General features: G+C 45.3%; 3 protein-coding genes across 5 annotated transcripts in view; 2 read left to right on the plus strand and 1 right to left on the minus strand.

The window, feature by feature from the left end:
• The window catches only part of LOC133127949 (autophagy-related protein 16-1-like), a 13,993-nt gene extending 10,023 nt beyond the window's left edge, over positions 1 to 3,970 (plus strand). For all 3 annotated transcript variants that reach the window (XM_061241094.1, XM_061241096.1, XM_061241095.1), the window contains exons 16-19: positions 306 to 455; positions 759 to 806; positions 1,162 to 1,263; positions 1,341 to 3,970. In XM_061241094.1, the coding sequence (XP_061097078.1) occupies positions 306 to 455; positions 759 to 806; positions 1,162 to 1,263; positions 1,341 to 1,434 (394 nt within the window). In that variant the 3' untranslated portion in view covers positions 1,435 to 3,970. The remainder of the gene's footprint in view (positions 1 to 305; positions 456 to 758; positions 807 to 1,161; positions 1,264 to 1,340) is intronic.
• A 1,773-nt stretch (positions 3,971 to 5,743) lies between these two features.
• On the plus strand, positions 5,744 to 14,393 carry saga (S-antigen; retina and pineal gland (arrestin) a). Its single transcript, XM_061241100.1, has 14 exons — positions 5,744 to 6,019; positions 6,392 to 6,452; positions 6,972 to 7,016; positions 7,165 to 7,364; positions 7,773 to 7,832; positions 8,178 to 8,245; positions 9,453 to 9,588; positions 10,356 to 10,440; positions 10,940 to 11,012; positions 11,400 to 11,537; positions 12,184 to 12,261; positions 12,393 to 12,407; positions 12,614 to 12,666; positions 13,429 to 14,393. The coding sequence occupies exons 1-14, from the start codon at positions 5,972 to 5,974 to the stop codon at positions 13,461 to 13,463; spliced, it is 1,095 nt and encodes a 364-aa protein (XP_061097084.1). The 5' UTR covers positions 5,744 to 5,971; the 3' UTR covers positions 13,464 to 14,393.
• A 1,418-nt stretch (positions 14,394 to 15,811) lies between these two features.
• Positions 15,812 to 18,555, minus strand: LOC133128916 (collagen alpha-1(III) chain-like). Its single transcript, XM_061242724.1, has 4 exons — positions 18,360 to 18,555; positions 17,441 to 17,521; positions 16,869 to 16,949; positions 15,812 to 16,767 (listed from the first exon to the last, which is right to left on the minus strand). The coding sequence occupies exons 1-4, from the start codon at positions 18,553 to 18,555 to the stop codon at positions 15,812 to 15,814; spliced, it is 1,314 nt and encodes a 437-aa protein (XP_061098708.1).
• Positions 18,556 to 21,577: the final 3,022 nt, after the last annotated feature.

A 21,577-nucleotide genomic window follows, 5' to 3' on the forward strand; every position in this document is an offset into this window, starting at 1 on the left:
TGGCTTGGTTCTGTCTGATGGCTCTGTGTTTGCTTGGTTCTGTCTGATTGTTCTGTGTTCAATTGCTTCTGCTTAATGGCTCTGTGTTTGCGTGGTTCTGTCTGGTGGCTCTGTGTTTGCTTGGTTCTGTCTGATTGCTCTGTGTTCATTTGCTTCTGTCTAATGGCTCTGTGTTTGCTTGGTTCTGTCTAATGGCTCTGTTTTTGCTTGGTTCTGTCTAATGGCTCTGTTTTTGCTTGGTTCTGTCTAATGGCTCTGTGTTTGCTTGGTTCTGACTGACTGCTCTGTGTTTGCTTGTCTGGCAGGGCGGAGAGCATCGTGCAGGAGCTGGAGCTTTTGGGCCGGGTGACCTCTCTGGACCTGAACCACGACCGCACCCAGCTGCTCACCTGTTCCCGTGACGACCTGCTGAAGATCTTCGACCTCCGCAGCAACGCCGTGCGGCAGTCCTTCAGGTGAGGGTGACAAAGAAACGTTCCCACTTCCTGGTTTAGTTCCGAGGACATCCAGCTCCCAGTGGACATTCCCAGCTCTCTGTTTACTTTGTAGGGGTTCCAGACATTCCCAGTTGCTGGTTTTCTGCATGCATTTCTGCACTGATCCCATGTCCTATTCTTGGGATTCTTACTGAAACAGGGAAATTTAAATATACTTCCAGTACAAAATGTGTAACAAATGCAGTGGCAGATGAAAGGTGTATGTGTATAATTTATGTGGAGTAAGTCTCTCTCTTTCTCTCTCTTTCTTTCTCTCCTTAGTGCTCAGGGGTTCAAGTGTGGAGCTGATTGGACAAGAGTAACTTTCAGGTTAGACCATTTTTATGGATAATAAAGATTTGTGTATGGTTCTGACTGAGTGTACAGTACTAAGAGTACTATTGCTTAGAATAATCAAGTGTAAGTCGCTTTTGATAAACAAACAAATTGCAAAATATGTGTGTGTGTTTTGTACTGTGTGTTTGTACGGTGTGTGTGTGTATGTACTGTGTGTGTGTGTGTTTGTATGGTGTGTGTGTGTGTGTGTATGTACTGTGTGTGTGTGTGTGTGTGTGTATGTACTGTGTGTGTGTGTTTGTATGGTGTGTGTGTGTGTGTATGTACTGTGTGTGTGTGTGTGTGTGTGTGTGTGTACGGCGTGTGACTGTGTACTCTCTGTCCCCAGTCCTGATGGCAGTTATGTGGCTGCTGGCTCAGCAGAAGGGACCCTGTTTGTGTGGAATGTGCTGACGGGGAAGTTGGCCCGAACTCTGGACAAGCAGCACAGGTAAACACCGTCGCTCTGCCCTGCTCTGACTGGTCCTCAGTGCTGTAGCTCTGTTCTAATTGGCTGCTCTCTTGCAGTTCTGCCATCAACGCTGTGGCCTGGTCGCCATCGGGCGCCCACGTGGTCAGCGTGGAGAAGGGAAGCAAGGCCGTGCTGTGGTCCGACATCTGATTGGCCGACGGGCCGTCCCATCCCGCCCACCTGCGGGGTGCCACCTCCTGATTGGTCAGCTTAGAAATGGTGGAACGGTCGCCTCCACGTATTGACCAATGTAAAGCCGCGAAGGGGAGAGAACCCCACCCCCCATGTGACCACCATATGGATGAGAGCGGCAGTCATGTGACACGCAGGGAGGGGGGGGTACTGTGCTGTGAGGGGTACTGTGTTATGAGGGGTCTTTAACTCCCACAATGCCCTTCGGCTGGTCAGTTCTGCTCTCCATTAGGGCTGATTTATACTGTCCCACTGGCGCACCACAACTGTGGAGTGGCCAATCAAGTTACATTCCAGAACATTCTAGCCTGAGGATAGTGTGTGTTTGTTATGCAAAAATGACTGGCAGGAAGTCATAAACGCATGACTCGGTGCTTGGCTCTGTGTGCATGGGACCATCCTAGATTAAAAACGGACAATAGGGCTCTTACTGCCAGCTAAACTACAGATAAATGTACCACGTGTGCTGGAGCGGGTGTCTGTACGCGGTGCGTGACTCGGTAATAAAGCGATTCACCTAACTCTGCAACACAAAGGGCTATGTTGTGACCTGCAGTCCCGCCTCGTGGTTGTGGCATGCTGCCTCTGAGCGGTATAAATCAGCTTTTACTGTGCAGAGCGGCGGATGGAACTGAGGGCTGGTTAGCCAATAGAAACCCCCTAAACCAGAGTCCGTTGCAATGAGAAAAGAAAAGAGATGGAAATGTATACACTCTATATACGTGTTTATATGTCAATAATACGCATATCGGACTGTTCAGATATTTTTGTGCTGCTTTTGACAAGCGTTGTGCTTTGGATGTTTGTATCTCGGTGAGTCTTTGGTTGGTGTGATCTGCGTCTCTTTTGACCCTCCGCAGTTCTCCCTCCCAGCCTCCAGGAGGCTCTGTAGGGGGAGCAGTGGTGTTCAGTCATTCCAATCGCTTATTTTTCTCCACTTTTTTCCTTTCCTTGTTCCTGACCCGGTAATTGATCAAGCTTCTTTAAGGACATTCTCTCCACTTAAATGTTCCTTCTAGGGGCTAGAAGTAGAAGGTAGGAACTCAATCTTTCCTTTGAGCAAGGAAACATCATCCCATTTTTTGCCAAAGTATTATTTCGGAAAAGCCTGACGTATAAATTACCTGTGGGTCCTCCTCTCCCCATCTGCCACGTCTGTAACTGACGTGACTTCGAGCAGACGTTTGAAGGAACAAGAACATTCCATTTGCCTAATTTACGTTTTCTTGACTTTCCTGTCTTTATTTCCATCTCTTCCAATCCTCTCTCGATGGGTGGAGCTAGGGGCAAGAAAAAGAACAAAGAAAAGGAAATAAAGGAGAAAAATAAGGCATGGATTGGAATGGGCCCATGGCTTCCCTGGCCTTGTTTGAGTGGTGCTGGTCTGGCTTGCACACGTGGGCCAAATACTGAAGCTTTTGTGACGAAGCCTAAAGCTATGTTCTGAGTATGAGTGACAGTATGCCAGTGCGTGGCGTTTGAGTGAACCCCTGTGTGTTGCGTATATGAGTTATTTGCACATATAAGGAATTTGGCCTGGTTTGGCTCACACAGATCACATTAAACATACACAACAGCAACCCCAGCGGAACGATTAAGAGTAACCTAGGAGTAATTTAGGAGCCATTAAAGTGCTTGCCTGTGTGTGTGTGTGAGTGTTGTGTGCTTGATTGGGGAAGCAGATACAACTGTATGTTGTGTGTTGTATGCAAGTAAGTGCATATCTGTCCTTGTGTGTTGAAGGTTAAACTGTCTTTTGTTATTTATTCCGTGTATTTATTGGTTGGCTGGACAACTCCCATGAGCCTCTGTTTCACCCAGCCAGGGCTCTTGGTTAGACTCCTCCGGCCTCTGTTTACATGTGATGTACAGTACTGTACCTAGAAGCCCAAGGTACCTTCCTTCCCTCTGTGAAGCCTAGGAGGCCGCTGGTTTCATAACTAGAACACTTAAAGGGTAATGAAGCGCCATCTTTTGCCCTGTCTCCGCCCACTGCCCTATTTTCAGAGATTGGAACAAAGCATTCGGTGACACGTCATCGTCAAGAATGACCACAAGCGAATGCAAAACGGGCAGGCTAATTGCAGGGAGCAGGGGTGCATTATGGGCTACCCAGAGAGACTGGAGTCAGGAGCAGGGGTGCATTATGGGTGACCCAGAGAGGCTGGAGTCAGGAGCAGGAGTGCATTATGGGTGTGTAAGGACCTTGTGGTAGATGGAGAATATGAGTATCCACACCCTCAAAATGATGCCTCTAACACATTGCTCGTTCTGCAGCAGTACTTGAGGTTTAAAAAAAAAAAAGAAAAAAATCTTATTTGGGTCACAGCCCTTGGCACCTGATGCAGTGGCAGGCGTGTGTTAGGCATGGGAGTTTCCTGTCTGTTAGGTAGGGCTGTGCTTCGCTGCTTCCTGTTGTGGGCCAGGACGGAAACGTCTGGCTTCGTCCATTCCCCTGTAAATGCTGATGTAATAAACTGCTTCTGAAGCTAAATGCCGGGATGCTGCTCTCAATTTGTGCTCTACAGCTGCATCGCTAAGTTTGATCGTGTCTGAAAAAGAACAAAAGTGTGTCTAAACTGCTTCCTTAGCACGGACGTAGGAACAAGGGCATTAGTAAATGAATTTGGAACCAAATATGCGTCATGTACAAACTGGACATCGATACATAGTGTTAGGACCCAGCTTCTCTCAGTGGAATCAAAGTCCGGGCAATGCAGGAACTCACCCAAGTCAACAAACACTTGCTAGAGAAATGTAAAAGTTTATTGAATGTCACGTCGGCCCAGCGGGAAGATCACTGAAACAAAACAAGTTGCAGAACAGCAACCTTCAATACACCTGGCTTCAATACCCTCAGCCTTGATGCACTCACTCTCTGTGACGTCCTATCTCGTTCCTACAGGATGACGTACTGTAGGTTTTGTTTATCAACATCACGTACATGCTTATCTATGCATACAGAATAATCCTGAACCACCATCAATAGATAGATGTCTCTACAGCCTGTTGGTGTTTGAGAGCCATCTGAGACCTTCAGGCATAGGAGAACACGGAAGCTTCTCACTGCTTTAGAAGCTTAGAGTCTCCTTAGCAACAGTGACATCATAGTAGTGCAGGTGGGGCTGGGGTTATGCGGGGTCATGGGGACCAGCCCTAGGTCAGTGCACTTCAGGAAACATCACGTACCAGCCTCCTGGTGTCAGACTCAGCTCCATGCAGATCTCTAGCTCTTGAATGAGGTGTGCATTGTTAGCGTTTGGTGTGAAAACCTGTAGGATGGTAGCTCTCTAGGAACTGGGTTGTGTATCACTCTAGAGCAGTGGCTACCTACAGTTATATAGTATTATAAAAATGTACTTTGCTACAAGAATTTGATGAAGGATAATTACTGACCAGATCTGGGTCAAATATGTAATTATTTTGGATTCAGATTATTTTCTATGCTTTACTGAGCTTGTCTGGTGTATTGGAATGTATGAAATACTCTCAAAAAGTACAAAGCCATCCTTCTGGTCCTTTCGGTTGCCTCGATTGCAGCAGGCAAGATCAATCGAGCACAGGGGAGTATTTGAATCCAAAACAATTACGAACTCAGGTTTCATCTTGACTTAAATTATGAAATTGTACCTGGTGCCACGCATTCATGAATAATGTTGGGTGTCTAAAACACTACTAAGGCATTAAAATGCATTCTGGATGTTATGGTCTTACATAGTGGCCTTTCAAAGATTAATGAAGCAGACTTGAAGTTATCTAGGTTAAGTGAAGTAATTCAATAAAGAAAATGAGAAGTAACTGGATAAGAAGAATCAATGAATGCAGGACTCCCACAGCTTCTCAGAGTGTGTGTATGGAGCAAGGTGGTGTGGTGTTGGCATAGGTTTATATCTTACCCTCACGTCCTCATTAATCCCCCTGCTCATCATCCCTGGCAGTGCTGACACCAAGAACACAAGGATTACAGCTGAGTCCCATCCCACTGCTAAACCTCCAACAACACCACCCCCCTTCCCCATACCCCTCTACCCCATCCCCGAACCCCTGTAGCCCCACCCTCTGTGTGTGTGCATGTGTCTGAGTGTGTGTGTGTGTGTGTGTGAGAGAGAGAGTGAGTGCGTGTGGGTGTGTGGTGGTTGGTCACATGACTTGGAATAGCCTGTTTGGGATTTGGGACACACGCTGTACATAAACTGTGACCTGGGCAGAACTTTCCACTCTTGAGCAGGTGAGAAGCACAGCCTCCACAGGTGAGTGCCCAGTATACTGTGTTTTCATGTTGGACTGCATGTGGGTGGGGGTATCCAGGGGGTAGGGTGGTAGAATGGGGGACTGGATTAATCATTTTGGGAGCAGGGTAATCGGGTGGGGTATTAGGGCAGTAATTTGCAGGGTGAGAGGTAGTAGAAGCTGATTTGCAGTTGGGTGGGGTATTAGGGCAGTAACTCAAAGGTCTGTCTCTTTGCTCAGATACTGGTTTCTCTGAGTCGGCACCATGAGCCCCAAGCAGATTGTTTTTAAGAAGCTATGTCGGGACAAGTCGGTGAGTGTACTGTCATCCTCTACTTTACCCCTTCCCTCTCCTGCAGGTTGACTCAGACCGGTACAGTCAGGGTGTGTGTGTGTGTGTGTGTGCGTGTGTGTGTGTGTGTGGGGGGGGGGGGGGGGGGTGAGCATCCATGATACCACATCAGGCTTCATCATTATATTGTTCAGTCATCCATTCATTCATTCACCCATTGCTTATTGTATTTTATTTTATTTTTTTATTTTACTTTTTGTAAGTACTGTATGTGGTTTGACCTTGAGACCACTTTAGTCTCTCAGTGGCTCCTGATTCTCTGCCTTAAAGAGGCAGAACATTCTGGAAACAGAATTCTCTCACACGGGGTTATGATGTGTTCTGTTGGTCCAGGTGGGCGTGTACATGGGGAGGCGGGACTTTGTGGATCACGTCGACTTTGTGGACCCAGTGGGTGAGCTGGCCTGTTTTACATTAGAGGGCTTAGTCCCTAATCTGTAAGTCTCATCAAATCAGTCCGTTCACTGATCATGTAACATGCAGTATAACGACTCGAAAGGCAAGAGTTCCCGGCATTTGTGTCATCAACTGTTTTTGGGAGGTAGTGAAACTAGAAAACGCTACATTTCACAACGGCAATGCACTGTGAACATCCACGGCATATCATAAAATATATCAGTAGTAGTAACATCTGTGCAATAATTTCCCTAAATTTTGTGGAATATGCTGTATGTAGCATGTTATATCTAGACTGTACAGTATATTTTAAATCATACACTAGGACATGTAATGCTCTAATTAAAATATCCCCAATTTAACCATTTGGTAATATATGTTCCTTATTTTAAAAATATTTTACCATGTCTTGTGGTCAGCTACTGTTTGCTTATCACCCTCTGATGTACATATTGTACATTTAGCCCATGAGTCAGATGACTGAGGTTGTTTTATCCCACACTTTGTTTGGCTCTAGATGGTGTTGTCCTGGTTGATCCCACACAACTGAAGGATAAAAAAGGTTAGCATTTTTCTGCGGTGTTTCAGAACCACTTCACCAGTCATTCTTCCAGGAGCGCGAATTAAAATAGCCGTGAATATGAAAATGTTTAAATCCATGAAATGGGATTTGTGCACCTGGTCTGAACTTGCCTGGGGCTCTCCTGCAGCATATGTCACTCTGTCCTGCACGTTCCGGTATGGCCCGGAGGATGCCGACGTCATTGGTCTGAAATTCTGGAGGGAAATTTACCAGCGGACCCACCAGGTGTACCCCCCTCTGCTGGACAGGGAGAAGAGCACCCACACCAAAACGCAGGAAAAGCTTCTGCACAAGCTGGGGGTCAATGCGTACCCCTTCTTTTTTGAGGTGAGATGCAGATACAGATACACACATACACCGTCATGTACTCACGCACACGTACTGACGCTTTTATCCAAAGCCACTTACAGTTCATTAGATGAATCGGGGAACAATCCCCCCTTGAGAAATGTTAGGCTAAGGGCCCAACAGCTGTGCAGATCATATTGCGGCTTGACTCTTGTGGGTCCTAGTCATGTACCTTAACCGCTAGGCTACAGGCTAGGCTACAGTGATAGTGTGCACTCAGTGTGTTCTGTGAGTGATAGTGTGCACTCAGTGTGTTCTGTGAGTGATAGTGTGCACTCAGTGTGTTCTGTGAGTGATAGTGTGCACTCAGTGTGTTCTGTGAGTGATAGTGTGCACTCAATGTGTTCTGTGAGTGATAGTGTGCACTCAGTGTGTTATTGTTTTCAGTTACCAGACAACCTGCCCTGCTCAGTGGCTCTGCAGCCTGCTCTGACTGATGTGGACAAGGTGAGAGTGATGCAGTTTCACAATATTTTCCTCCTTAATTTTTCCCTCTCATTTGTTTGTCTTCACTTTTCCCTTTGATGTATTATCTTTTCTTCTTCTTCTTCTTCTTCTTCTTCTTCTTCTTCTTCTTCTTCTTCTTCTTCTTCTTCTTCTTCTTCTTCTTCTTCTTCTTCTTCTTCTTCTTCTTCTTCTTCTTCTTCTTCTTCTTCTTCTTCTTCTTCTTCTTCTTCTTCTTCTTCTTCTTCTTCTTCTTCTTCTTCTTCTTCTTCTTGTCCTGCTCCTCCTCTTCCTCTGGTCTCCCTGCACTTGTGTCATGTGGATCTCTCTTCATCCTCTTCCCTGCAGCACTGCGCCGTAGAGTTTGAAGTGAAGGCCTTCTCAGCCAAGAACCAAGATGAGAAACCCCAAAAACGGTGAGGCACAGCACAGCCGGAGAACCGACCCGTTGAGATTGCGTGCGTCTTAGATTAAAGGTGCTCTTTTAGTTTCCTCCTTCCCCCTCTGGTTTCCCCCTTCGTTTAATCATTTTAAAACTGAGAGGTATTGTCACTCACCTCTCTCTCAGCTTGTGTCAGCTCTGGTGAGGGGGCGTGTGGATAGCGGTGTCACGGAAGGGTAATGGCTGTGATCTCCTTCGGTTGTGGAGGCTGGTGACTGCAGTCTCCTGTCGCTGTGGAGACTACAGGCGAATTTATGCTTCAGTTACTGTCACGCAAATTCAACACTTTTGACGCCGAACCAACACATTTGAGACGTGACAGAAGTGTCATGCGGCCATGATTGGTTGACTGAAATTAAAACAAAGGTTTGCCTTGGCGAGGTAAACTAGGCTACTTGTTTTCGGGAATTAAGACATTTTGTTTACTTAGCCCCTTCGCGAAATGGGAGGGTTTGAGGAGAAAGTGTTTGCTATCGTAAACAGTCTCTGAGCTATTGATGCGAAACGTCATTGGACAAAATTCTCTCAGCAGACGTTTTTTGTCAAAGACATTTTGTCACCAAAGCAGAAATTAGCCTTGAGAGAAAAGCCACAAATCCTCCAACGAGAAGAAAATTTGACATCCGCAGGGCATGTTGGGATAGCTGGCCATGTGAAGAAAACCAGTGAAGCCGCCATAATTGACCAATAGTCAATCAGGTTAAATATCTGACATGTGAATTGTCCCCCGTTTCAATTTTGTTTTTCCCCATTCCATAGTTCTGCCAATTCTGACTTGTTAATTATTGCAGTGTTCGGATGTACAATATATAGCCGACGGCATTTAAAAACACAGTGTGTCAAAAATAGAGTGTGGCTTTAGGCCAGGGGTGCGCATTAAGGGCCGATCCGTTTCAGGATTTTGTGCCAACTTCTGGTCTTAATTGACTAAATCATATCATATCTGACTTGTGTATGAGTACGGGCTACAGCTACAGACTGCAAGTGTATCCTACTGATTTTACTGTGCTCAAGTAGACTTGAACCAGGGCAATTCATAGAGATGTCAGCAAATTAAAAACAAGGCAATTGGTTGCAACAAAAACCAGTACGCGAACCAGCCCTTGAGGACCGGAGTTGCGCGCCCCTGCCATAGGCGAATAACTGTGCTGTACTCCGCTGATGGCGATCGCCTCCGACAGGAGCACGGTCAAGATGATGATCCGGAAGGTTCAGCACGCGCCCGACCAGAGTGGCCCCGCCCCTTCGCTGCAGACCGCCTACGACTTTGTCATGTCCGAAAAACCTCTGCTTGTGGAGGCCAGCCTGGACAAACAGGTCATTATTCCCGCCCACAAAACAACCCAGTCACCGTGGTGACGGGAGCAGGGGTAACCAACCGCTGCATTGTGAATAATGTGACTGACGAATCGGCAATCGCTGCGGTAGAGGACTGACTGGTAACACATTACAATAAGGTTCCGAGTGCTGTAATAGTACTGCTACCGAGAAGTTAGTCTGTACGGCTCTGTTAATGTATTTTTACAGCATTCATTAATGTTAACAACTACAATGGTTATTGCCAATTCATATTGGAAGTCAGTTAATGTATTTGTTATTGGTTAACTAATTATAAGTTCATCCTATGGTTTGCTAATGTGTAGATATCATGTAACAAATACATTAGTTAGTTGTTAACAAATGAATTAACTAGTGAAAAGTTCATTTAAAGCTAAATTAATGCATTTGTCCATCATTAACTCATGTTAACAACTACATTAGTTAATGCCAATTCATGAACCTTATTATAAAGTCAGACTGACTGACCACTCACTTGACTGACCAATCACTATGAGGTGGAAAACAGGTGGAAAACAGGTGGAAACAATCACAGCAGGACAGGGAAAGTGTGTAACCAATTAATGGATAACAGATACAGGACATCCAATCACTATGAGATGGGCAGACATTACAGCCAATTATGGCAGGATGCCGAAAGGGACTGACCAATCACCAGGACAGACTGGAGGAACCCAGGACTTGGAGTTCATTGGACTATACGTGAAGAGAAGCGTGGCTAATCATGAACTGTTCTCTCACCACAGCTGTATTACCACGGGGAGAACATTGACGTTCATTTGAGCATCACAAACGACTCCAGCAGAACAGTGAAGGGCGTCACCGTTTTAGGTGAGACCTTCAAAGCTTTTTTCCTGTTGCTTTGCATGTGATGGTTGAATTTTTTTTTTTGACGTTATGGAAATGCGTTTACATTCAGTTTTCGGATTGGTTAGACAGAAAGTAGAGATAAAGTAGAGCAGTAGCACATGTGTTTAGTATTTCTTTATTGAAAGATAAAGAAATGGTTTACACTCAAAGATAAAGATTCCATCATTTCTGCCAGTACTGTATAGGTTTGTCTTTTCACATTTTTTCAATTCATTAAGTATCTAGGAGCAAGCACAAATGCAAACGCATTCTGTTCTCAGTCCTATACTTTTTATATATGTTATGTTATGTTGGTGACCGCAGCAAGAACACCTTCTCTGTCATTTTAAGTTGGATGAGCATTATGGTTAATGTTTAAAGACCTTTTATATGGGCAGTGCTCTGAATGCGTAATAACTGGCATCAAGCTAACCTGTTTTTAAGCCCTGAATTTATGCTCTGTCCTGTAACCCCCTCACAGTGGAGCAGGTGGCCAATGTGGTCCTGTTCTACAATGACAGCTACACAGAGCCAGTGGCCATGGAGCAGTTCTCGTGAGTGTTGTGTGTCTGAGGCTTTCTGTAGAGACAAAGAACCAAAGTAAAAAGTTATGGAGATGGTGGTAGTAGGAAAAAGACGTGTCAGCTCGTGAGCGCACCATTATTGTGCCCTTCACTAATGCGTCGCGGCATGAAACCTTCGTCAGTCCGAGGGTTGCCGGTTCGAGCCCGTCTTGACTGTGTCTAAGTGTCCCTGAGCAAGCCACCTAACCCCTAATTGCTCCTGGTTGGTGCCTTGCATGGCAGCCAATCGCCGTCTGCGTGTAGGTGTGTGTGAATGGGTGAATAAGAAGCCTGAATTGTACAGTGCTTTGTATAAAGGCGCTATATAAATGCCAACCATTTACCATTTACCATCTTGAGAAATTCTTATTGGTCCAGAGACACAGTGGCCTCTGGTGACAAGCTGGACAAGGTGTATACCATCCTCCCACTATTGGCTAACAACCGAGACAAGAAGGGCATAGCACTGGATGGAAAGCTGAAGTATGAAGACACTAACCTGGCTTCCACTAGCATGTGAGTTTCCAATCTGGCTGGTAGTGACGTGTCCAATGGGGGAGCGTTATCTGGTGCAGTGCTATCTGACTTGCTGTAGTCTCTAGGCAGAGCTGAGATGATCATGCACCTCACATTATTTCTTTCAGTTGCCTACAGTCTGCAGTGTACTAGGCTGGACATTACATTACATTATTGCCATTTGGCAGATGCTCTTATCCAGAGCGACGTACGACAGAGTTCATACCCATAACCAGGGGCAGGTGCGCTGAAAGACCCTAGAAGGAAGTTCAGTATCAAGTGCTAAGAATACAGCAAAGATAAGGACTGGGGCCTTGTAGATTAATCTGACAATGGATTATATCTATAAAACCGTTTTTATACAAGACAACGTGAAAGAATGATATACACTTATGTAGGAATAATAATGAACGGCTTACATAGGCAAACAAAAGCAATAAAAGCATCCTAGTGAACAGAACAGTAATTATGAGACACAATTGTGAGAACTAGAAAATAACAGCTAACAGTCAAATCAACTCAGCCAAAATTAACTGAATCAATCTGTCTTTATAGTGTGTTCCCTTATGACTATAACATATCCACCTCTCTCTCTCTCTCTCTCTCTCTCTCTCTCTCTTTCTCTTTCTCTTTCTCTCTCTCGCAGTGTGAAGGAAGGTGTGCTGAAGGAGGTTCTTGGGATACTGGTGTGTTACAGATTGGTGGTGAAACTCAAAACCAGCGGGTCAGTGTGTGTGTGTGTGTGTGTTGTGTGTGCATACTTGTATTATGTGTGTATGCATCCTAAATAATGTCCTAAAAATTCAATCCCAAAAAAGAATCCTAAACATATTCTCTGCTCCTCTCTTTTTCTAGGCTGGTTGCTTCCAGGTAAGATCCAGGGATCCTCCAGTAGAGGTGGAGATGCTGGTACAGCAGGGCTCACCAGGGCTTACCCAATGGGGGATTCTGGGGGTTTCTGAAGCACAGAGAGGTTACTGGGATATTGGGGGTGTCTGAAGTTACACTTGAGCGTTTTAGCCCTTGCTCTTGTCGGTGAGTCGGTACTGAAATTAACTGTGCAATCTGTGTTTCAGTGAGGTCAGAGCTGAGCTACCCTTCCAGCTGATGCATCCCAAGCCGGAAACAGGTGTGTGTGTGTGTGTGTGTGAGTGTGAGTGTGAGTGTGAGTGTGAGTGTGAGTGTGAGTGTGAGTGTGAGTGTGAGTGTGAGTGTGAGTGTGAGTGTGAGTGTGAGTGTGAGTGTGCATGTGCGTGTGTGAGTGTGTATATGTGTGTGTGTGCATGTACATATGCGTATGTGTGTGTGTTTGTGTGTGTGTGTATGCGTGAGTGTGTGTGTGTATATATATGTGTGAGTGTGTGTATGCGTATTAAAATCGGTATGTAGTACCTTCCTCTAATAATTTGTCCTTTATTTCGCATCATTCCATCCTGCAGAATGGTGAGCAGATCTGTTTATATTACTTAATATTAGCATGATGGCTGTCTGGATAGAGTAGTGCTATCTCCTCGTTACATTCGCAATGGTCCTGTCTGTCTGTTACTGAGTGTGACATTAGTCATGTCTGTTACTGAGTGTGACATTAGTCCTATCTGTAAGTAGTAAGTAAGTAAATTTTATTTATATATGATTTATATTTATTTATATATCTGTTACTGAGGAATCGTGTCTGGTGCTGTTGCTCATATCGACACGAGTTCCACCTCTCTGTTTTTGGTAGTGCTTCACCTGTCTTTATTCTGTTATTTTCCTGAATAAAAAGAAAAACAAGAGAAAACGCCAGAGTCTGGGTTTTCTCTTTAGTCGGTGAAACAAAGCGAATTTAAGCTCATTATTTGAGAAGTCCTCATTGACCCTGATGGGTGTGGGCCTGTTTCTCCACACACAGTGGGGATGATGGGGAGGAGGTCTGTGATGAGTTGAAGCACTGCTCCATGAAACAAGAAACAGACAAGGCGGAAGGGGAGGAGGGCAACGCATCGCCCGCTGAAGGTTGATGACATCACGCGGGGGTTGGAAGGGGTGGGGGAGGTGGCGGTCCCTGGCGGTCTCCAGAGGCAGCTGGTGAAACTCAAAAAACAAGCTGTCTGTGCAGGGGTACCCAATATTTGCCTGGAAATTAATTTATGCATACGACCTTCCCAGGGATCAAACACATTCTGGTTTCACAGCTGTTGGCTCCATACATTTCCGTTAAGATGCTGCTTAGGGTTTGCCTCTCACGCGGTGCAAACAATTGCTTTTTCTTTTCCTTTAAAAAAAAATGAAAACCAGCAGGTTTTTTTTAATTCTCTGTCATTGGCGACCACACAGCTGGTCACACTATAGCGGACACATGATTGGAGTAATGGCCTGCATGATGCAGTCACTGAGGATTACTGATGCTTTAGAATCCATCGAGGGATGGGTTACCCACATAACTGGTTGCACTGTTTGAGAAGCAAGTTAGTTACTTATAGGTAGTTGTCACTTTCATTTACAGCAAGGAAACATGCTAGCCAAAGCTATTTAGGTCAAATCGATTGAACTTTGAATTGATTAAAATCACAAGCTTTTAATGTAGGCAGATATTCAAATGATTGAGGCCATAACTACATACTAAGGATACAATCTTCTTTATATATTTATTGTATGTATATTTCTGTATATTCAAATACAAAACAAAAAACTGATCATGAGCTATATTGTCAGAGGTGTCCCAGAAACATCTCCTTCCCCATTTATTTTAAGCTGTGTAAAATGGTGATTGTGAATCTTATTTAATACTCAATGCATTTTTTGTAATACTGAATGCAGCTTGATAATAATTCATAATAATGAAGTGTTTTCTGACATTTATTAAAGGCTTTTAAATTATGTTTCTTGCCTCCAATTTGTCCAGCCACATAATATTTGCCACATAAACCTTTGCATGTGTGTGTGTGTTTGTGTGTATGTGTATGTGTGTGTTTATGTGTGTGTGTGGTTTTTGTGTGTTAAATGTGTATGTGTGTGTGTTTTTGTGTGTTCAATGTGTGTGTGTGTGTGTGTGTGTGTGTGTTGTGTGTTCAATGTGTAAACTACTTAAAACATTTAAGAGGTGTGAGGGATCATGATATCCTTTCCAAAATTAAAATTAAATTAAAATTAAATACAAAAATGCTTTGGGAGGTGTTTACAGGTGTTTCATTTTTATAGCATTTATATGTTTCCAAGGCTTGCTGAACTGTCTCCGGGTCCAATCTCTTCTCAGACATGACACAAAGTGGGGGCCTTTTCCTTCAACGTTTTATTTTAGAAAGGATAAACATTATACAGGGCAAAATAAAATCCATCAACAAAATAATTATCATTAAAAAAAATCTATAAATCACAAAGGTAAATCGCTTGGGTGCATGTAGTGGGTGAGATCATCTGGTTCTATTCTCTGTGCTACGAGAGCCTAAGATTGGGCCTGGCTTCTAGGACTACCTCTGACCCCTCAACCTTGACCCTTGGCCCCTGGCCTCCCTCTCTTTTGACATCACATTGACTTGCCATATGTCTACAGTTATAGACTTTCACAATCCAGCAGCCAGTTACACACAAACAAAGGCTCTCCAGACAGGCTCTGCAGCCATCTTGTGCGTACATTGGAATACATATTCAGGAATCTCTCTGAATAATGCCCTCCGTATTCTGTACTTACTATTGCAGAGGTGATTGAGCTACGGTATGCAAAAACTGCAAATCGACACAAAGGTGGAATTCTGGAAAGGAATGAATAAGTTCTGTTCCCTTTAAAATTCATGTTTTTTTTTCCTTCAAATTTCAGTTGATCATAACTAATAAATAACCTGATTTGCTAGTTTGGAAGATTGATACTGCAAGTATCTATGCTACAAACAGCCACAGTCAAGGGAAACGATCAGTGATCAGTGGAGTGATGAATGACCAGCTAACTCAAGATCTTTCTGACAGCAAGAACTGATAAAGAGCTGATACAGATGACATGCACACACAGGTGAGTCTCTTTTTTAATGTATCTATAACACCACTGGCTATTTACGAGGGATAATGTATGTGTATATATTGTTTATAATTACATCGAGAAACATTGGTGACTATCAGAAAGTTATGGATGGTTGTCTTAGAAATGTTGCTATGGTATCCAGCCTGAAGTAGGGTGGTGAGAGAGGGTTGTTTGGGGGGGGGGGGGGGGGGGGGGGGACTTCTCCTTAAGCAACCTATTGCCACTGCTCCTGACCCCTACTTCCGCCAACAATTAAGGGCATTAATGCCTGTGGGCTGGTTTAAGATTCAGTGGTGGCGGCGTTGGGGGTGTTCCATATGTAGATCTCGTCTGATGGAGTTGGAGATAGAGATGGAGATAGAGATGGAGATAGAGGTGGAGGTGTCTGCAACAACGCTCGGCCCAACGGCGGCTCGCACGAGTCGGGGTAGAGCAGGAAGCCGCTGAAGGAGCTGCTGGACTCGCCCCCGCCAACCATGCCGTTGTGATCGTCGTCTTTGGGTACGACGGTTAGGTAGTCGCCCACCTTCAAACGCAGCACCACTTGCACGGAGGTGGTGCCCAGGGGCGACATCGACATGGACTTGATAAAGGGCATATGGTTCTTAAACAGCCCCACCATCAGAGGCTTATTGGAGTTCATCAGGTTGTAGCCAATCACGTAGGTGCCGTCGAAGGGGGCAACAAAGCGGCGCATCCTTTCGTTGTAAGACCCCTGCTCGTTATATATAATCTTATCAAAGGGCACTGACTGGAGAGGCTTGGGGTCCATGCCAATAAATTCAACAGAGAATGCTGTTTTTATCTGGCCGCCACAAAGCCCTGGAGGCCCTGGAATTCCCATCATGCCCTCTGGTCCTGGTTCGCCTCTAACCCCATTCCTGCCGCTGCTGCCACCCTCCCCCTTTTCGCCCTTGGGCCCCGGGGGCCCATTGGAACCATCCGCACCGTCAGCGCCGTCACTGCAGTTGCATTCGCCCTCGGCCCCCTGCTCCCCCTTCTCCCCGTCTGACCCTGGGGATCCAGCAGGCCCCATGTCACCCATGTCACCTTTCTGTCCCTTGTCCCCCGGAGGACCGCTGATCCCTGGCAGCCCCTGTTTCCCAGAGGCACCAGGCAGCCCCGAGTCACCCACTGGGCCCTGGGGGGAGTTGCAGGAGGCCGGGCACTCTCCTGCTTCTCCCTGGGGCCCTGGTTCACCAGGGGGCCCCTCCATACCAGCGTCCCCCTTGGCCCCTGTCAACAAAGAGTGGCAGGGGTGAGCCCAGCCATTGCAGTGTGAATGGAGATTTGTAAATGATGCGTAACCACACCCCGTCCCATGAATTTAACCTTACCCTTATAGCCACGGTCTCCCTTGCCTCCATTAAACCCCCTGGGGCCCATACCCCCCTTTCCTCCTTCATCACCTTTCTGGCCTGAAAGGGAGAGGCAGAACATGATGCAATTATTCAACATTGCCCAAAAACTGCATGTCTAAATAAATACTGAAACAATGTACTGCTAAATAACAGAAAAAAGCTAGTGCAGTCACAGCCCTGTTGGGTTGTGTTAGTGTAGTCACAGTCTTGTTGGATTGTATTAGTGTAGCTATAGTCCTGTTAGGTTGTGTTAGTGTAGTCACAGTCCTGTTGGGTTGTATTAGTGTAGCCACAGTCCTGTTGGGTTGTATTACTGTAGCTATAGTCCTGTTGGGTTGTATTAGGGTAGCCTCAGTCCTGTTGGGTTGCATTAGTGTAGTCACAGTCTTGTTGGGTTGTATTAGTGTAGCCACAGTCCTGTAGGGTTGTGTTAGTGTAGTGAGAATCCTGTTGGGTTGTATTACGGTAGTCACAGTCCTGTTAGGTTGTATTAGTGTAGTCATAGTCCTATTGGGTTGTGTTAGTGCAGTCACATTTTTTTTACTTACCCTTCAGGCCTGGTCGGCCTACATATCCCCTTTGTCCTTTAAACCCAGTGAACCCTCTTCTCCCAGGACTCCCTGGAATACCTGCAGAGAGAAATTGGAGAGGGTGGGTTTCTGTATGATAATTATGCCTCTTTGGTCCCCTCATGTTGGGAGTAAAGGTCATGCAGGCAGGCACATGGGTGAATAAGAAGTAATTCAAATATCCTTCTGATAAGCAAACCCCCAAACCCTGAATGCACTGTCACGTACACACCTATTTTCAATTTTGCAGACAATCTTGTCTTTTCTTTTTGCATTTTTAAACAGCATCCATTTAAACAACTGGATATATACTGAAGCAATGCGGGTATAACACCTTGCTCAACAGTGCAACTGCAGTGCTACCAGGGAATCGGAACATGGAACCGTTTACATAACCATTATATTACACCTTCAGACTATCCCTTAAAATCTAGAAATCCTAAATTTTGGGAAAAGCATGTCATCTCTTCAGGCTGCACATTTCCCTCCCTACCTCACCACCATGATTAGCCTTATGTATGGCATAGATTATAAAAGCACTTATATATGGTTATTGTTGTACCCTGGTTATTCTAGCTGCCAACCGTGGTATGCTAGTTGATGCATTCTTCAAATTAGTGATGTTGTCGTTTTACTTTGGGTATTCTAGCTTCCAACCGTGGTATGCTAGTTGATGTATTCAAGTTAGCTGATGTATTCTTCAAGGGTTGAAATTGTATCTATGTGGTCACCGGAACCGTACTGTCCTCTAGGGTCCTCATCGCACTTGTCCCAGTGTCCGATTGTACAATGATTGCACTTCATTGTACGTCGCTCTGGATAAGAGCATCTGCTAAATGCCTCTAATGTAATGTAATATAATGTAATGCAGTGCAATGTAATGTGCGGTCAAGATCACCTGGCAGGCCGCGGTCTCCACGGTCTCCCTTGGGCCCTTCGTTGCCCTTGCAGTAGGAGCAGACGCAGTGCAAGGGCACACTGTCCATGGGGCTTGCTGCCAGCATGTCACAGATCTCATAATCATATTCCGAAGGCGAGTGGTCACTCATGGGGAATGCACGCATCACGTTTCCATTATCCGGCATGGGGCTCATCGTGATTGGTTGGAGGCGGATTGGGCGTCTCATTGGGGCGGTTGGGTCTGTCTTTGTTTGGGTCTCTGGGGCGTGGGTCATTGGGGGGTCGGTTGGGTCTGTAGTTGTTTGGGTCTCTGGGGCGTGGGTCATTGGGGGGTTGGTTGGGTCTGTAGTTGTTTGGGTCTGTGGGGCGTGGGTCATTGGGGGGTCGGTTGGGTCTGTAGTTGTTTGGGTCTGTGGGGCGTGGGTCATTGGGGGGTCGGTTGAGTTTGTCATTGTTTTGGTCTCTGGGGCGTGGGTCATTGGGGGGTCGGTTGGGTCTGTCTTTGTTTGGGTCTGTGGGGCGTGGGTCATTGGGGGGTCGGTTGGGTCTGTCTTTGTTTGGGTCTGTGGGGCGTGGGTCATTGGGGGGTCGGTTGGGTCTGTCGTTGTTTGGGTCTGTGGGGCGTGGGTCATTGGGGGGTCGGTTGGGTCTGTCGTTGTTTGGGTCTCTGGGGCGGGGGTCGATTTTTGGTGTGCAGTGGTGGAGTTCATTAGGGAGTCAGGTGGATCTGTCGAGTTATAGTTGGGCATGGCTGAAATGGAGGGCCAGAGCAATAGCCCCAGTAGGATAGTCCTCATCTGGTGAAGCGTGGTGGGGTGGGGGGGCATGAAAAGGTAAGGAAGAAGAGAGACAAACAAGGTGTTACAGGGAGGAGACAGAGGGGGAGACACAGATAAAGAGAGAAAGAGGTTGGGTAAGCGGGCAAAAGAAAAGCAAAAAGGGGGGAAGAGGAAGAGGGGAGTGAAATATGGAGGGAAAAATTTGAGAGAAAGATTTACATATGTTGCATTTCATCTCATATCAAAAACAAAACTCAGCAAGGGAGCTTTAAATTGGCGTTCACAAATTTTTCAAATCAAACACATCACTCCTTTTAAGACCTTTTAAGATCTGTCTACTCCTTTTCTAGTGCTCACACCACATTTGAGAAAACATCCATGTTCCAGGCTTGCTCAAGTTTGTCAAAGCTATTAATGACATTGTGAAGCTCGAAACACAGGTTTATTGTTTGTTAGCAGATTTCCTATTTTCAAACAAGGCAGTTAGAATCTTGCTTATTCTTTGAGAATATTGTAAATATGAGCAGACCCAGACCCATGAATATTAATCTACACTCAGTGAGCACTTTATTAGGTATTTATTAAATGTATTGGTCTTCATGTTGACGTTTGACGTGTTGTGTGTTCAGAGATGCTCTTCTGAATGCCACTGTTGTAATGCGTGGTTATTTCCGTTACTGCCATCTTCCTGTCGGCTTCATTCTCCTCTGGCCTCTCTCATTAACAATGCATTTTTTATGTTTTTTTGTTTCTCGCACCATTCTCTGCAAGCTCTAGAGACTGTTGTGCTTGAAAATCACAGGAGATCAGTAGTTTTTCAGATACTCACACCACCTTGTCTGGCAACAACAATCATTCCTCAGTCAAAGATCACATTTCTTCCCCATTCTGACATTTGGTCTGAACAACAGCTGAATTGCTTGACCATATCTGCATGCTTTTATGTATTCAGTTGCTGATAAAAATATTTGCATTAACAAGTTGGTGTACAGGTCTGCCTAATAATTTGCTCACTGAGTCTATATGCAAATAAATATGAACATTAAAGTCACTTAAATCCAGGTAAAGATTAGTTTAGAATGTCCTGTTTTTCCAAGGAAAGAACTTGTATTTCTGCCCATTTTCACACATCCGACATATCTGATTTTCACGTATTTTAGTCATAGCATATGTTGATGGGTTTTTCTGATTCTGGCCACCCTAGATATTGATTGAATTTATATTTCTCAAACGCACAGGCCAGGTTGAGTAACCTGGTAATCGAATGCCTGTGTTGGTGCAAATGAGCCAAAGTGGGATTCCCCCACAGCCCCCCTATGCCCAGTTCACTTCGACACCTGCCATTTCTGGTCAACTACCACACCTGTGTCCTATCTGGTCAAAACCATTACAACTGCTTTATCCAGTTCAGCTTGTTACCTTACCTGCCCTGTCTCAGGTCTATAACCTCCTAACGCATTACGATTCACAGCCCCACCTGGTTCCTTATGGTTCATAGCCTCACCTGATTTCAGCAACCTGTGCTATTAGTACTCACCAGTCCAATGGATAGCTGAGCCATCTTCCGCTAGACCGCACGTTCTCCAAATGATCACCCGGGCCCCGCGATAGGGGAATTTATAAACCTCTCCCAAAACCAACCTGGAGCATCCGCACTCATGCCCTTTCGACCTGCAGACAATTCGGAGGGATGAGAGAAAGCGATACCTTATTGTGTACACAGACCGAAAAACTGGGGCTCCTGCTACTCCTCTGTAGCATGTAAGGTGACCTGGTTGCTGTCTTGGATCGTGGTGCACAACAGCACAATAAAAACTAAAATCTTTTCAGTTTGAGAGGGGGGTATTGTCGGGTTGATGTGGAGATAAGGTGTATCAGACGGAAAGATGATCCATTTGGGACATCAGGTATGATAAATCTGGCCTCAAACAGAGCTTTGGTGTCCTAATTCTGGCCTTGGGTTGCCACAGGACAACTGAGACCAGAGACAATCAATTCACCATTACCTGGAAACAATGGTTACAGTACTGCGGGTTTGCGCAAGGGGACAATGCGACAATTAGGATAAACAGGGGGAAGAGATTGTGACTACACTACACTTGACTGAAAATGGTTTACACAAACCCAGAAGCAAGCTTGTAGTGATTGGGTGTACAGTATGTATATTCCATTGCTGTCTATGCATCGTTGCTTGTTCTTTTAATGCTAGTGTATCTGAGGAGGTGGGGGATGGAATGGCAAGTGAGATCTGTGAATATTTCTGATAATTTCCAGCCCATGACAGCACTCCTCTGTAGGCCAGCATCCTAGAGCACCATAACTCTAACACTGTGACTACAGAATCACTGTGACTACACCATCATAGCTCTAAGCATCACTGTAACTATAGCATCATATGTCTAGCACTCTGACTACAGCACCATGACTCTAACACTGT

The sequence above is a fragment of the Conger conger genome, chromosome 5, assembly GCF_963514075.1.
Source record: "Conger conger chromosome 5, fConCon1.1, whole genome shotgun sequence".
Classification (NCBI taxonomy): Eukaryota; Metazoa; Chordata; class Actinopteri; order Anguilliformes; family Congridae; genus Conger; species Conger conger.